At 37.7% G+C, this 14,257-nt stretch overlaps 1 protein-coding gene across 1 annotated transcript; it reads right to left on the bottom strand.

The window, feature by feature from the left end:
• Positions 1-128: 128 nt before the first annotated feature.
• LOC140948245 (tyrosine-protein kinase Tec-like) lies at positions 129-13,339 on the bottom strand. The gene is made up of 21 exons (XM_073397465.1): positions 13,058-13,339; positions 11,806-11,907; positions 10,785-10,866; positions 10,338-10,478; positions 9,098-9,159; positions 8,458-8,589; positions 7,935-7,999; positions 7,793-7,849; positions 7,127-7,181; positions 6,938-7,002; positions 6,267-6,388; positions 5,508-5,573; positions 5,265-5,329; positions 4,868-4,971; positions 4,413-4,498; positions 3,979-4,106; positions 3,650-3,714; positions 3,118-3,236; positions 2,879-2,955; positions 2,122-2,202; positions 129-1,737 (listed from the first exon to the last, which is right to left on the bottom strand). The coding sequence occupies exons 1-21, from the start codon at positions 13,211-13,213 to the stop codon at positions 1,651-1,653; spliced, it is 1,917 nt and encodes a 638-aa protein (XP_073253566.1). The 5' UTR covers positions 13,214-13,339; the 3' UTR covers positions 129-1,650.
• Between the last annotated feature and the right edge of the window lie 918 nt (positions 13,340-14,257).

Here is a 14,257-nt window from a genome sequence, read left to right as displayed (position 1 = left end):
GTAGAGGGCCAATGGAATAGAAAAGTATGTTGGCTATATTGGCTTTCGTTATATTGCAATTTTATCCATAGCCTCAGAAATTAGAACCACTAAACAATGACTCCATCATTTACATGGACAAAAAAAAAGCTTCGGCAAAAGAACATAGATAAAAATAACTTTCTCTTCTGCGCAAAAAGGGTTTGTACATTTACTTAACTTTATACTTTATTGCACTTTTTCAAGTAACGTCCAAACACTAGGTAAAACGTCTGGCGTTACCGTTCATTCTTTTATAATAAACTTGTGTACGTAAATAAGCAAACTAATGTAAAATTTAGTTTATCAAATTATCTACAGTATTTTTTGCAAAGTGATAACCGGCAAAAAAATATACTTTTAATATAAACAGCCAGTGCTAGGCGAGTATCAAGTGTCTCAAACCAAAACCAACCAGCATAACAAAAACTAAACAATGAAAACTTTTCAGTCACTAATTTAAAATGATGCTTTATTAGAAAAAAGAATAAATGCACCACAGAATACGGAATGAACAGTTTAAATGGAAAACAGCAGAAATTAAGTTACTTATTTTATACCACAACGTGTGTAAGACTCTTTCCATATATTTTCATCAAAACTTGGATATAACTGAAGGTAATACACCATTTCGACTCAGCGATACGCGCGCCTCGTTTTACTCAAAGAAACCGATTAGGCCATATCCGATTTCCAAAAACTCTCACTTTCAAAACGGGGCTGAGTGCAGAACCGTTCATGCAAAATTGAGTTTTAATTGCACGAGAATAAAAAAATATTTTCATATCAAAAGATTCGCACTTAGCCTCGTTTTGAAACATAGTCTTGGGGAAACTCGCTAAATGTATGAAACTATTCTTCACTGGAATGCAGGAAATGTAACACAGGAAAGAGCCTGAAATCCGAAACCCATTTCTAATCAGAACACTAGTAGACTCCAACGGACCATTTAGTAAGGGGGACTGGTGTCAAAAGAACCAATTAATTATATCGCGCTGTTGAGTACTTTGAAATGCTCTCTTCAGAGTTCTTTTGTTGGCGTCAGCTTGATACAATACACTATGCTAGTTTATTTACAGCAACTGAGTGTTAAAAACTTTAAAATAAACCCATCTTCAAAAACACAGGGTGAAACAAAAATGAATTTATCTTAATTGACTGCCTTACATCATCACTTCTAATTGTCCTTACAAAACATCAACCTTAAAGCGAAGGTTAGCTTCGGAGAATTGACAGAAAAATACCAAAGGTTTTAAAGCCGTTCAATAAACTTACAGTCCGTGTCTTATCAAATCTAAAATAGTTGACAAAACACTCCTGTCTGCTTATTACATGCAACTTTAATCGCTTTGAACTGTGACCTGCGTGTTGGGAAAATTCGTCTGCACAACATTTAGTACAGTACACAACAATTCACCAACACGATTTTAACCTGCTATTATAAGTCTCATCAATTATCTCATGTTGCTGAAATTTTCTATCTACAACAAATCATTCTCATTCAAAAAACATCAAAACCAATATGATTACAATGACGTTTCACTACAAAATTTATATCTCTCTTGAATTTGCATATAAATTGATTTAATTTTTTCATTTAAAATAGTCTTTGAGCCATTCTTTCATTCGTTATTATTCGACAGTTTCGTCGTAATCTTCACCAGTAAACTCTACAATACTTCTGTAGACTGACGCGAAAGCCGGTCTGTACTCTGGTTCCTTGGGGAAAAGAACAACAACAACTATGTTACGAGAAAGTTTTTCCTTCTTATAGACACTTTCGAAGGAAAAGCGCCAAGATTTACAAAGTTCTGATTGGCTTGAATTTTTTGAAAATCTCTATGCGTTGTACCTCTAATTAGCTAAAAGTTTAAGTTAGTCACAAGGCTTTTCACCAGCAACGCAACTAAAAGGTAGACAAACTTAGACATAACGGGAAAAATCTCTTTTTCCACGGTATCTGTTCTGTCTCCGAGGTTCAAATAATCTATACTCTAATTCTTTTCTGATGTCTGTGAACTTTGATTGCAATTCTCCACTCGAGAAAGAGTAACTCCACCTGATACAGAGAAAAAAAATGATGTGACATTGCAAGCAGCTTACCGCATGCCAACACCTCTCCACAATTCTATACATCTCTTCAGGACACCTTGTTGGTTTTTGTAGTCGATAACCATTCAGAATCTGTTAAACAAACATCATTGGGTTTTCATTGATCAGTAAAGAAATTTAAAAAAAACTACCGCATCTTTGAAACCAAATGCTCTTCAAATAGTACGCAAAACTGAAAAAGATGAGACTATCGTGCGCAACCTTGAATCTTACTTGCCTAGTCCCTCTACGGCGTTTTCCCAGTCCCTGTCAGTCGCTTGGACCACGTGACCCAAAACGCTTTAGCCGCGAGTAATAATGAGGCCTAGGGACTAGGCAAGAATCTTACCTTGCTTTAAACCTTGCTAGACATTATGCTAGACATGCGTTAGACATGCATTACATGAACTGAAAATTGAACATCTCCTTTTTATGCGCTCGAAGAGCGAGGAGGTCCGTTTACGGAGATGGAAAGTGAAGCAGGGGATCTCCGTGCACCTAATCTTAGCCAGCATTCAAATCTTTTTTCAATCTCGTCTCCTTACTCAGATCAAGCAAACTATCCTATTGCCTTAATGCGAACAACTCTTCTGAAAAGAATATTTATACTCCAAGTGGTTCATTCAGCCTTAAAAAACATGGCTACGGTATCAAAAAAAATTATAATAAAAGGAATGAAAAAATATTCGAGGTGCAAAGCGCGCCAAGAGAAGACTGGGGAGGAAGGGATAAACTTTTATCTACGTCAGCTGAGGAGGAGAGTGCTAACCTTTTGAACAACATCGGTGTTGTTGATTGCGGGATAGGGCTGTTTGCCTCCAGTGTATATTTCCCAGGTTAAAATACCTATCAATACAAAGATATATCACTGAGTTATGACTGTTCAATTCGTCAAAACTAAAGGCAGCAATGTAAAAGGAAACCAGGCAGAAAAAACGACGAGGACAAACAGAAAAGCAACATAAATACAGCGAGATGTATTAAACAATAACTTGAATGGCGGCTTACCAAAAGCCCAGATGTCCGATTTACTACTGAACTTAGTATAGAGAATGACCTCAGGGGCCGCCCATTTTATAGGGAATTTTGTGCCCTCTGATGCCGTGTATTCATCGTCAATGACATATCTGTCGGGAATCAACAATAACATATTAAAAAAGAAAAATAATATTAGTCGTAGTATTAACCACTCTAGAGACTTAACATAAAGGTTGGTTTTTTAGCGGAGAAAACAGTGGAGAGTTGAAAGTAACTTCACGATCGCTTTGATTTATCTGCATCGCCAAGCTTTGAAATTTGTCAATAAAATCTAACGCCACACTCCATCAACCAATCAGAAAAAAAATCAACCGATTTAAGATTCACGACTTGAATTGAACAGAAGCGGTTTCTCGCGCTTGACTCCTTGGATTGTTCAGTTGCCCCTGGTGTTCCTCTGAAGGGTCCAAATAAAACATTCACTTAGTTTTATGATACACGTGTAAACACAACTAAAAACATCAAGTAGTTCACTATTTCTAATAAGAAAAAAATAACCCACCTCGCTAAACCAAAATCCGCTACTTTTACAATATTATTATCTCCTATGAGACAGTTTCTTGCTGCCTGATTAAAGATGACAAAAATGATGACATCAGTTAGCAGCATTACTAAGTAAGGGTACTCAGTTTGAAATTTAAGAAGGTCGAAGTTGGTTGAAATAGTGACGCAGGTATGGAAGTTTTGTTTTACTCAATGAACCCTATCATGTTTTTTTTGTTTTGTTTTTTGTGTTTCTGCCGTTCCGTTGAGTTGTGGTGGCGTACTTTCCTAAGCTCCCTAACAACAGTTGCATAACACCAATTCCAAAATGCTTTCATTTTAACTTACCAGATCTCTGTGGATAAAGTTCCTACTTTCCAGATAAGTCATAGCATAGGCTACCTGTCGAACCATTTCTGTCATTTGTGGAGGTTGCAGGCGAGTTTGATGCTTCCGTAAATAGTTTAAAAGGCATCCTAAATTATCAACAAAATAAATCATGAGTTGATCTCTATCGCGAGCTAACAGCTAAATTCAAAGAAGTTTTCTTTCTTTTCCTCCTAAAAACAAAATCTCTGAAAGCAGGTTGGCTAGCAATATACTAAAGAGAATAAGTGTACAGCGTTTTTCTCTCAAGTTTGAATGCTTCTTTTAACATAATATCTAATAGGGTCATTACTGATGAGGAAAAGTGAAATTATAAGAAGGAGAGAGGTTACAAGACAACAGAAAAACACTGATTGTGGTTAATTCAAGTAGCGTTCATAAAAATAATATCCCACCTTGTGTCATAAATTCTGTGATGATATAAATGGGTTTCTCGCTGCAAACACCAAACAGCTGAACCAGATGAGGGTGGTGGAATTTTCTGCAGTGCAAAACATTCATTGGCTTGTTGAAAAGCAAGAGGCAACCAAGTACGTTTTTATTAAGTAAGCGTCTAGTTTGCTTTTAAATTTCAGTAATTTGTGATCAATTCAAAAAACTTTTGCGCCACTGCCTCAAAAAACAAAACAAACAACGCAATATTTAAATTTATGTTTTACTTTTAACCCTTAGGTCGCGTCTTTGCAGATTTCAGTTTTTCAGAAATCTAGGAGGGGGTTTGGGGTGTGGAAAAGTTCTACACAGGCTTTCCATGTGCCTTGCATTAAATGAACTGTTACACTTCTGTTAAGCGAACACTAGGTTTTTTCACAAAAGTGTCTGTATTAAGGAGATAAATAACTACACTTACGTCATGACTTTTGCTTCATCTATGAAGTCATCTTCAGACATGGCTCCTTCCTTCATCATTTTAACAGCCACAGGAGTCTCTTGCCACCAGCCTTGTCTCACAGTCTGTTGTATGAAAAATGAATACCTCAGCATCATCAGCTACTCGATATTCACTGCCCTTACAAAGTTACCCTACTAGGAAATTATTATTGTAAGGAAATTTCCAGAAATTGCAGATCACCAGTAGCTAATTTACTGCTGTTTTATCAGTATGACAGGTGGCTTATAATAATATTAGGTTTGCAGTATTTGCCAGTCAAGGAAGGGATCAGGGGTCTCCAGCTGGTAGCTGGCTGACTTACCTGTCCATCATCCATTTTGCAATACAGTAGTTAAAAAAGATGATTCACACTCACCCCAAACTGGCCTGAACCTAACTCCTTTCCAAGCACTATTTCTGATCTGGGCATTTCCCATACATCTACAAGGAAAGAAGGGACAGCTATGAATATGATCTCAATTTTGCTACCAGCTATACTGTCTCTTTTTAGCATTATCAAACTATTAACATTTACAAGTGAATATTTTAGAAGTGTCAGTCATGGGGGTGGATATTCAAATATATAAAAGATACATCATATTTTTAGGCAACTACATACCATGACCAAATGCCGCTACTGGTGCCTGACCAAAGGAAGGAGGTTGCCTTAGTCTAGTAACTAAGCCTGGAATACAACATTAAATCTTAATGTTTGATGTAAAATTATTCAGTTTAATTAACCCCTTCTTTACCAAGGACGCATATATACATCCTGTGTGGGGTCCTTCAGCAACCCAGGACATATATATATGTCCTCAAACAAATGAAATCACCAAAAGTCTGGTCATTAAGAAAGGAACTCTGGTCGTTGAGAAAGGTTGCTGGTTGCTGGGTGTATTTGCCTCTAGTAGGCAAGGGGTTAAAAATTAACAGCCTGTCTTTATATGGTTCATCCTTGGAGACCCAGGGGTGGTCAGTCGGGCCGGGAGAAATGGTGCAATGAAAGTTTTCAAGCACAGGCGGAAAAGCCCCTGGGTACCCACTCTCACTGGACCATTTCCAAACGGTCAAGCGAATGTTGGCTCCTGATTGGGCGGACGGATATGGTTTATAATACATCTGTAAATAGGTGTAGCATGATTGTCCAGGTGAGCATTGTTCAGAATAGGACTGTTGCTGATAAAAAATGACTGACATTTCAACAACCTGTGCGGTAGTAATATTCAAGTCCAAGTGAGTTGTATCACATTATTGATGGCAACAAGGCATTTTTGGTCAGATCAGTCATGCGGAGACTTTAATATATTGTATGTGGATACTGGGGTTTGAAGGGTTAATACAGTCAGTCAACAGAAACACATCAATAACATAAAGTTACCTCCACTGTTATGCTGATGGTAATTGATGAGTTCAGACACTGTTGGATATCTATGTCTGTCTGATATATACAACTGCGCACAATCTTCCTTGATGTGATAATGACGAACATGGTCTCCGTGCCTAGAGTAACAGATCAAATGGTTATGAGCCCTTTCACTCCCAGATCAAGACAATGATGGTGTGATCATTTTTCACTCTAACTAAAAACTGTAAAATGAAATCCTTGGTTTGTACCATTTAAATGAAACCTCTTTAGAAGACCTTTTGCACAGAACTATTCATTTCCCAAGAAGTTACAACAAAATGTTCTGAAATTTTCACATTGACCACTATATGGAGTTAAGGGCAGCACCACATCTCTCTAAGAGGAGATTAACTGTTAGAGTCACATCCTTTCTAAAGCAGATATTCTTGGCTGGGTTTCCTAGCTAAGAGTTTTATGTTATGTTTCACTTACGTACAAATGCAGAAAAGAAGGAATATTAATGTCTGTTAATTGAATGGAAAGAGGCTCATAAACAGTTCACAACAAATATAGCAATGCTCTATATTGCACTAAACACTTATGTAGATAGACGATAGAGCTTAATGATGGCATAACTTCAAAAGAATAGCATGGTTAATAAAATCTATAAAATAAAGAAACAAAAAAAAGGGCAAAACACTTACAAAACAGACAAGGTGTACATTCCCTCTCTACTTGAGTTTCGGACTACAAAACAGCCCTCTTTACCCTGAAAAATATGTTTAGGAAGCATTTCTCTTATGAACTGCCTGACTAAATTGGTAAAGGTATCTTTCTTCAGATAAATACTTAAACATTTGCACGTACTTCCCACAACAGTGATTTTTACCCACCTCCTTTTTCAAAACATCCTCGCACAGCTGTCGTGACATTTCAGGTTGGAACCAGCTAAAAATAAAATTGCACTTATTGTTAGATTCAAAATCTGTGTTAATAACTTTGTCATATGAAGATGTAGTTCAAAAATATCAATAGCTACAGACAAAATTTGAGTAGGACACAAAATAACAGTCAGTCAATGGACAATGTTCCCCCAGAAGTCAAGCCAAAAACTTTACTCGTTGGACATGTTGACTGGTTATGCACACTGTACTCTCGTTCTTGAACAAACAGCAAAATCCTCACCAGCAAATCTTAGATTTTTCCCTCTTTGTAAAAATACAAATAGAGAATTACACAAAGATCAGTTAACTATTTTCCCAATATTTTGACTGGTCAGAGATGAGACTTGACCAAACAAAATTTTCTTTGGCTGGTGATTGTGTCCGTCCAGTGTCCAAAAATTATTTTGAGCCCTAAGGAGATCGGTTGAACTTTGGATCGCTACAGGTTTAAAGAGTCCTAGAACTGAGGAGCTTCATTCGTAAGTTCAACTATGTTGGATTGGTCAAAGTTAAGCAGACAGACCCTTCACATTATGGTTAAAGTCGATCAGCCCTACATCAACCAAATACGTATGTAAAATCTCTCTGGTGAAAACAGAAGGAACTTAAACACACCTTTCACTTTCCAATCCTTGCCTTCTTACATAATTACTTGGAATGAAACCACTTTCTCTGAAAAATATTAAAGAACACTTAATGAGATGCCCAAACAATGCTGTTGTTTTCTAATGCATTATTTTTTACAAACATTACAAACCCTCTTGAATTTTTGGCTATCCACCAATGATCTGATTGTTTATCAAGGACTGTTAACTGTTCTCCCTAATAAAAGAGAACAAAGGAGATTCATAAAATGATGGAACACTGACTAGACAAATTTATATTTTTTACCTTTACGGCTGTAACTGGCTTGAAAAGAAATACACCAAGCAACATCTAAAACATTGACTTTACAGTTTGATAAAAATAAGACAACAATGTTTATTGTAACTACGCAACTTCACCATATGAGCAGTGTTAATAACAAAGTGTAGTCAAAAAACAAACGATTGCAAAATTACTTCTACTGATATACTGCTCAAGGCTGGAACGTGCAATGTCCATTCTATCAAGGTTTCTGACTTACCATGATCTACTGGCACAATGTGTTATCTATAAAGCCATGTATGGGCATATTGATGCATTGAAACCAAGACAACAAGGTTCAATTACGGACCTAAAACTTCTTTCTGCTTTTAAATAATAAACACACTAAAATACTCATATTTACATAAACAAACCTTGATGAGAGACAAGTCGCCTTGTTCAGCTCCACTGAAGTCATAAATGGCCACTACAACTTCAGTTTTTTTTTCAGGCTCTTTTCTTTCTCTGGGAACTGGTGCAGGCACCGCTGGTGGTTCACTTTTATTCTTAAGTTTAATCACAACACAGAACAAAAGGAATCAATAATCAAATGAAGACAAAATTGAGCCACATTTTCATAACAAACCATAACAACATGTGTAGGGTGGAAAATAATCTACAGGCAGATAATTATTGGGGTGGGGGGAGGACTTGGGATGGTTGGGGGGGGGGGCACTGAGGCCCTCAAACCTTGACCCTACTGAACACAGTATTATTAGAGCGGTTTTCATTTGAGTGTCGAAAAGTAATTGGTTTTGCACTTTCTACACGATGCGATTGGCTTAAAAGATTCGCGCCACCTTTTCATCCAATCAGAAGTAAGACCAAAGCCAATTGTGACGCGCTCGCATGCATTTTCCCGCGCTTTGCGTCAGCCACATGTAATTACTTCGAGTTTTGATTGGTTCAATGTATTGTCTGTGTCCTATGTGATTGGCCAGAGTAATTACTTTGGTTTTGGTTTTACGACACTCAAACGAAAACCACTCTAACTAGCTTCTAAAAGGTACTTACTTCAGAGGGGATGGGAGGCAAGGGCTGAGTTGCTATAAATGATGAACGAGTGTAACTGTCACCTGCAAACAGGAAATAGTACCAAAATTGTAGATAATCAGAGGCCCATGTATCATATTTACATGTTAACACCCTGTAAGTACTATAACATTTTACTGGCTCCTCGCACTAAAATTTGTTTCATCTGACAACCATACTGGGTTGAACAGACAGACCCCTCGCTAAACATAGGGGTCTGCCTGTTTAACCCAATGGACACACCCAGAGCTGGTCGCTGCCCAGGCGCGAATCTAGGATAAATACTGACCGATTTCCTAAACAAGCGCCAAAGGCGCAAGCTTCAAGTGGGGTCCGGGGGCTGGCTCCCCCAAGAAATTATTTGGATTTTTACTCCTTAAAGTCCCCTTTCCTGGGTTTCCGAGTCATTCAGATGGGATATCGGCCAGATTTCAACTTGGAAAGTGTTTTTCTTTTTAAAATATATTTAATATGAAATATGTGACCGATTTCCGTAAAATGGTGGAAACCGGTGTGGATCCGCACCTGCTGCCCATGATAAGTCCTGCCTTTAACCTTCTACAAAAATGACACCCTTTCTAATAAAGGTACGGTAAAGACACAGATGAGCCAAAGGCCCAAATGGCCAGAGCTTATACCGGTTTCTGTAGCATGAAGCATGCCCAGGAGTATTGCTTCTCCCCCCTGGAAGGGATACTAGTCCATTGCAGGGTTACCTCCCCCTCCCCCAAGCAGTATGTTGCCGGTACCCATTTATACACCTGGGTGAAGAGAGACAAAGTTGGGTTAAGTTCCTTGTCTAAGGAAACAATGCGATGGGCAAAGCTTGAACCCCAGACCTCCAGATCCAGAGTTCAAGGTTTTAACCGCTCGGCTATACACACCTCCTTTCTAATAAAGACAGATACTTTATTCCATTCCCATTGGTCCCTGTCTTAGAGAGAATTCACCATTAAGTGTCTCTACCAAGGCAATATGTGGCACCTCCTTTAGAAGGTAGGGATGCTAAGATTTGACTATGAATGTGAGTTTGAGTACAAGTAGAAGATTTCAAACTCAGTCACTTGAAATAATATTTTTATCCCAAAACTCTTGCCCCTTAATGTCTGGGACATCAAAACTAGCTTCAGATTCCATTAATCATACTTATACTTGCAATTTTAGGAACATTTTTGGTAAATTCATAGTAATTCATGGTAGTCTATAAAATGTTTGCTCTTACCTTGATAACCATCTTTCTCACTTGCAGCAAACGATTTCTTACAACCTTGAGCTGTCTTCTCCCTCCCATCACAGCATGTCCACTTGTTTATAAAAATTCCAGGATGATATTCCATAAGGAGAAACTTGTTACCACTACATTCTAGAAACAAAGTGTTATTATCAGATGTATAAAGTATATAACCCTTACCTTTAAATTTAAGTATTATTATGACTTTATACACTTCCATTAATTTTACCTTAAACACATCAAAGACCTCTAGTGATAACCAAAAGGTCTGGCAAAGAGGTTTTACTTGAATGGTAACCCCACAGGGTTTCATCCACAGATTTAATGGTAAGAATGACAAATAATCCTGTTATGCAATGGTCTAGGAGTGAGAGCATTAAGGCTCCTCATCAATCATCTTTGTACTTTATCAACAAAAAATGAAATCTATTTAAGTACCATCTTGAATGGAATCCACCCAGTCTTTTCTTTCATCTTCGGTTTTTGCACTGATGTACAAAACCAGATCATCATAGACAACCTGTTGATCAGTAGAAAAATATGGTAGTGCCTTCATTAGTCCTTACCTAGTGTACTTAACCTGTGGATATGATCAATATAATAAATAATATTATATTATTAATTTGTGAAACAGATTTTAGTAGACATCACCCAAGCAAGTACTAATGACTGCATATCAAGTGGCCCATGGTCTGAACATGTGTTTCACTCTTTGTCAGAACATTCACAAATGGACATATGAAATACATGTAAACATATTTCCAAGATTTGGAATTCACACATGTACCTGTAATATGAATAAATCTATAATAAATACATTATGAGCAAGAAATATAGCAGTCTACAATGACTGTCTCACAGCAGTTACTCTGTTAACTGACCTATCACATGCACCAGATTTGGTGCTTACATACAACAATGCTAGATGTCAAGGGCTACAATATCATCTGGGTTAAAAGTAACAAAGACAGTTATTCTCAACGGTAAGGTCTGCAAGAACACACAATCAGTCACACTGAAAGATCCTATTCCAGTAACCTTCTTTTAGAACTGGAGTATGATGAAGTTCAGAGTTGACAGCATAAAAAAGCTAAATTCACCAATAAACAGAAAGAATGTAGACTTCTGCATGCAATGAACACCCAAGCTAAACTATTTGAAATAATGTTAGCACTGTTTTGTGGTGTGCAAATACGCTGAACATGTAATAATTATTTTGATTAGCAGCCTAAGCACAGTTTGTATTCAGGAAAAGACAGACAAGAACAATTTCCTAGAATAAATAATTTAAGCCCTAGTAACTTTTGATTAAGTGCAAAATTCTCCTCCACCTGTCTTGTTTATGATTGTGAATCAAAGGAGAATTTTATATTTGATCAGGAGTCAATAGAAACCTTATTCCAAGCACGCCATGCACAACTCCATGAGAGGTTCATCAGTCAGACTATACTGAACTCACCTGAAAGCAGTATTTCTTGACTTGGTCAAATGCAGTGTCTTCAACAAACTCTACTGCTTTCACTGAGCTTAGAGGTATACTTCCTTTCCGTTTTCCACGTTTCTGCTCAAAACAATATCATAAACATAATTTTAACAGGAGCAAAGTATTTCAGATATCAGCAACCCATACTCATGTATAACATGAAGTTTGTGACCTCCATGTTGGCGTGTGTTTTCACAAGGCAGTTTTTCCTGCCTAACACTCTTGTAATGCATTTGATTACTTACTCTGTCCACAGACTTAGCAGTATGAAACAGATTTCAAAGGAGGTTCAGGCTAATAGCTCTTAGAAGCAGATGAAAATGACTTGATGTTAAATACTGACTAGCTCAAGCAGATTTTTTCCTGGCTTCAATTTAAGGAGTTCTTTGTTTCATTGTTTTTGGGGTCAAATTCCCCAACTCAGTAAACTTAGCAAGTCAGAAACAAAACTGTTTTCATAGCCATTTCTACTCAGTTAACACTCGCTAAGCAACCCATAACATCCCTCATGAAAATGCAACCACTAAGATTGTCACTCAAAAGACTGACTGTTCCACTTCCTCTCTGTTTTGTGACATTTGACAGGAGTTATTTTGAAGGGGTTAAAAAGAAATTGAAATTCCCCCAAAATAGAGGAGTATGAGGCTAGGGGAGGGGGGAAAGTTATTCATTTATGGCATCAGTTGAAATGTGGGGATATCTCCAGAGGCATGAGGAATAAAATATTGCAGCTACAGGGGTAGGGGAGGGATATTTTCTGGAACTCTTTTAGTCCATAATGGGTTGTTATATTAAGGTTTCCTCTATGTGCAAGTTTAAAACTGGTATGAAACGAACTTTAATTTAAATACTTAAGCTCAAGGTTAAATTCAGTGCTTAAACAAGGAGGGCATATATAAATAATTAGCTTAAATTTAAAACGCTAATATTATTCGTCGTACCACAGATTGTTGCTAACATAGCGTTAAGAATCAGTTAAGGAGTTTTGCAAAGCAAGGATGGTTTAATCATTAACATACAAATCAAGAAACTTCGAGCAACCTACATTTCAGCAGAGGTCGATAAAGAAGCATTCTACCGCAAGCTATTAGAGCAGATTAAAGCTCATGCAGTGTTTTGTGCAAAACGTACTGTAAACTTGGAGATAAAACACCGATCTATGAACAGTTATGAAATATTGCGTTCAAAGTACAATTTACATCATTTTAAGGTATTTGCACATCCTTACCTCTGCAGAGCCTTCAAAATAGTTGAGAGTTTTAGGAGTGAGAACAAACACTCGCTCTTTCCAGTTCACTGAAGTGAGCACTTTCTTTTTTCCCTGGGCTCGTTTCCACATAACGGAAACTTTCAGTTCCCTCTGCTCTCCTTGATCGAAGTACATGATGCCCAGTTTTGAGTGTTTTGATTTCAGTCACATGAATGTAGCTTTAATATCGAAAACCATGTCAAATTTCCTTAACAATGACTGAAACAGGCGCTCCGATAACCGGAAGGAATAGCTTGCAAACTCGTAAGGTCAGCAAAGCACTGTGGGTTGCTAAGACGGTCGGGCTTTGCCCCCGCAAAGCTTGCATAATTATGCAAACTTTGGCGGGGTGGGGGTGGGGGAACGGAATATATTATGGGCATTTAAAAGTTCACAATGTTTTGTTTTCTGAAATATAATAGAGGTCAGGTCAAATAGAGAATGGATTGTTTCAAATATCTACTTATAATTAGTATACGTTCGCATAAACTTAAAAACGACAAAGGAGAATTTTCCTTGACAACATTACATTAGCTACCCTGTGTGCCACTCTTTTACATAGGGGGGCACAGGCCGGGTCAACCACTGGGCAAAGAGAAGAAAAGCACCTTCCCCCGTCCCTTTCCCTCTCTGTTTTCCATTGTTTTTGTTGTTGTTGTTGTTTTTTCATCATGCTAACAAGTCCAGTTGAAGGAAGTAGGAAGTTGCTGGAAAGATGGCATTTTATGATGATATGTATATAGGATGGGGGCGGGGGGAGCTTTTATAGCATAATTTGTGATAAATGGTGGTCTCCAGCTGAAGTGCATGGTGGTAAACTAACATTGACACCATATGTTTATTGAATTTACCATAATTATTCATACTTCCAACAATAGCAAAGTCACCTGTGAAAAACACAGAACTATTCAGGTTTTCACTTCTCTCGGCTAAAAAGTAGAGTATTTCCCATTTGGACTCTAACGATGTTATGTTGAGTAACACGGGTTAGCATTTTTGGGAACAAAAAGACTGAATTACTTTAGCCTGCGTAGCTGGCGGTATTGTGTTAGGCGAGGGTGTTAGGCGAGGGAGATTTGGCGGCGGAGCCGCTCTACCAGTCGCGTGAGAGTTGGCGGCGGAGCCGCGAGAAATAACGCGGTATTTCAAACGCCTCGTCCCCACTCCTTTTTTTTGGAT

The sequence above is a fragment of the Porites lutea genome, chromosome 9 (genome assembly GCF_958299795.1).
Source record: "Porites lutea chromosome 9, jaPorLute2.1, whole genome shotgun sequence".
Taxonomy (NCBI): Eukaryota; Metazoa; Cnidaria; class Anthozoa; order Scleractinia; family Poritidae; genus Porites; species Porites lutea.
This window is presented reverse-complemented; position numbering and strand designations above follow the sequence as displayed.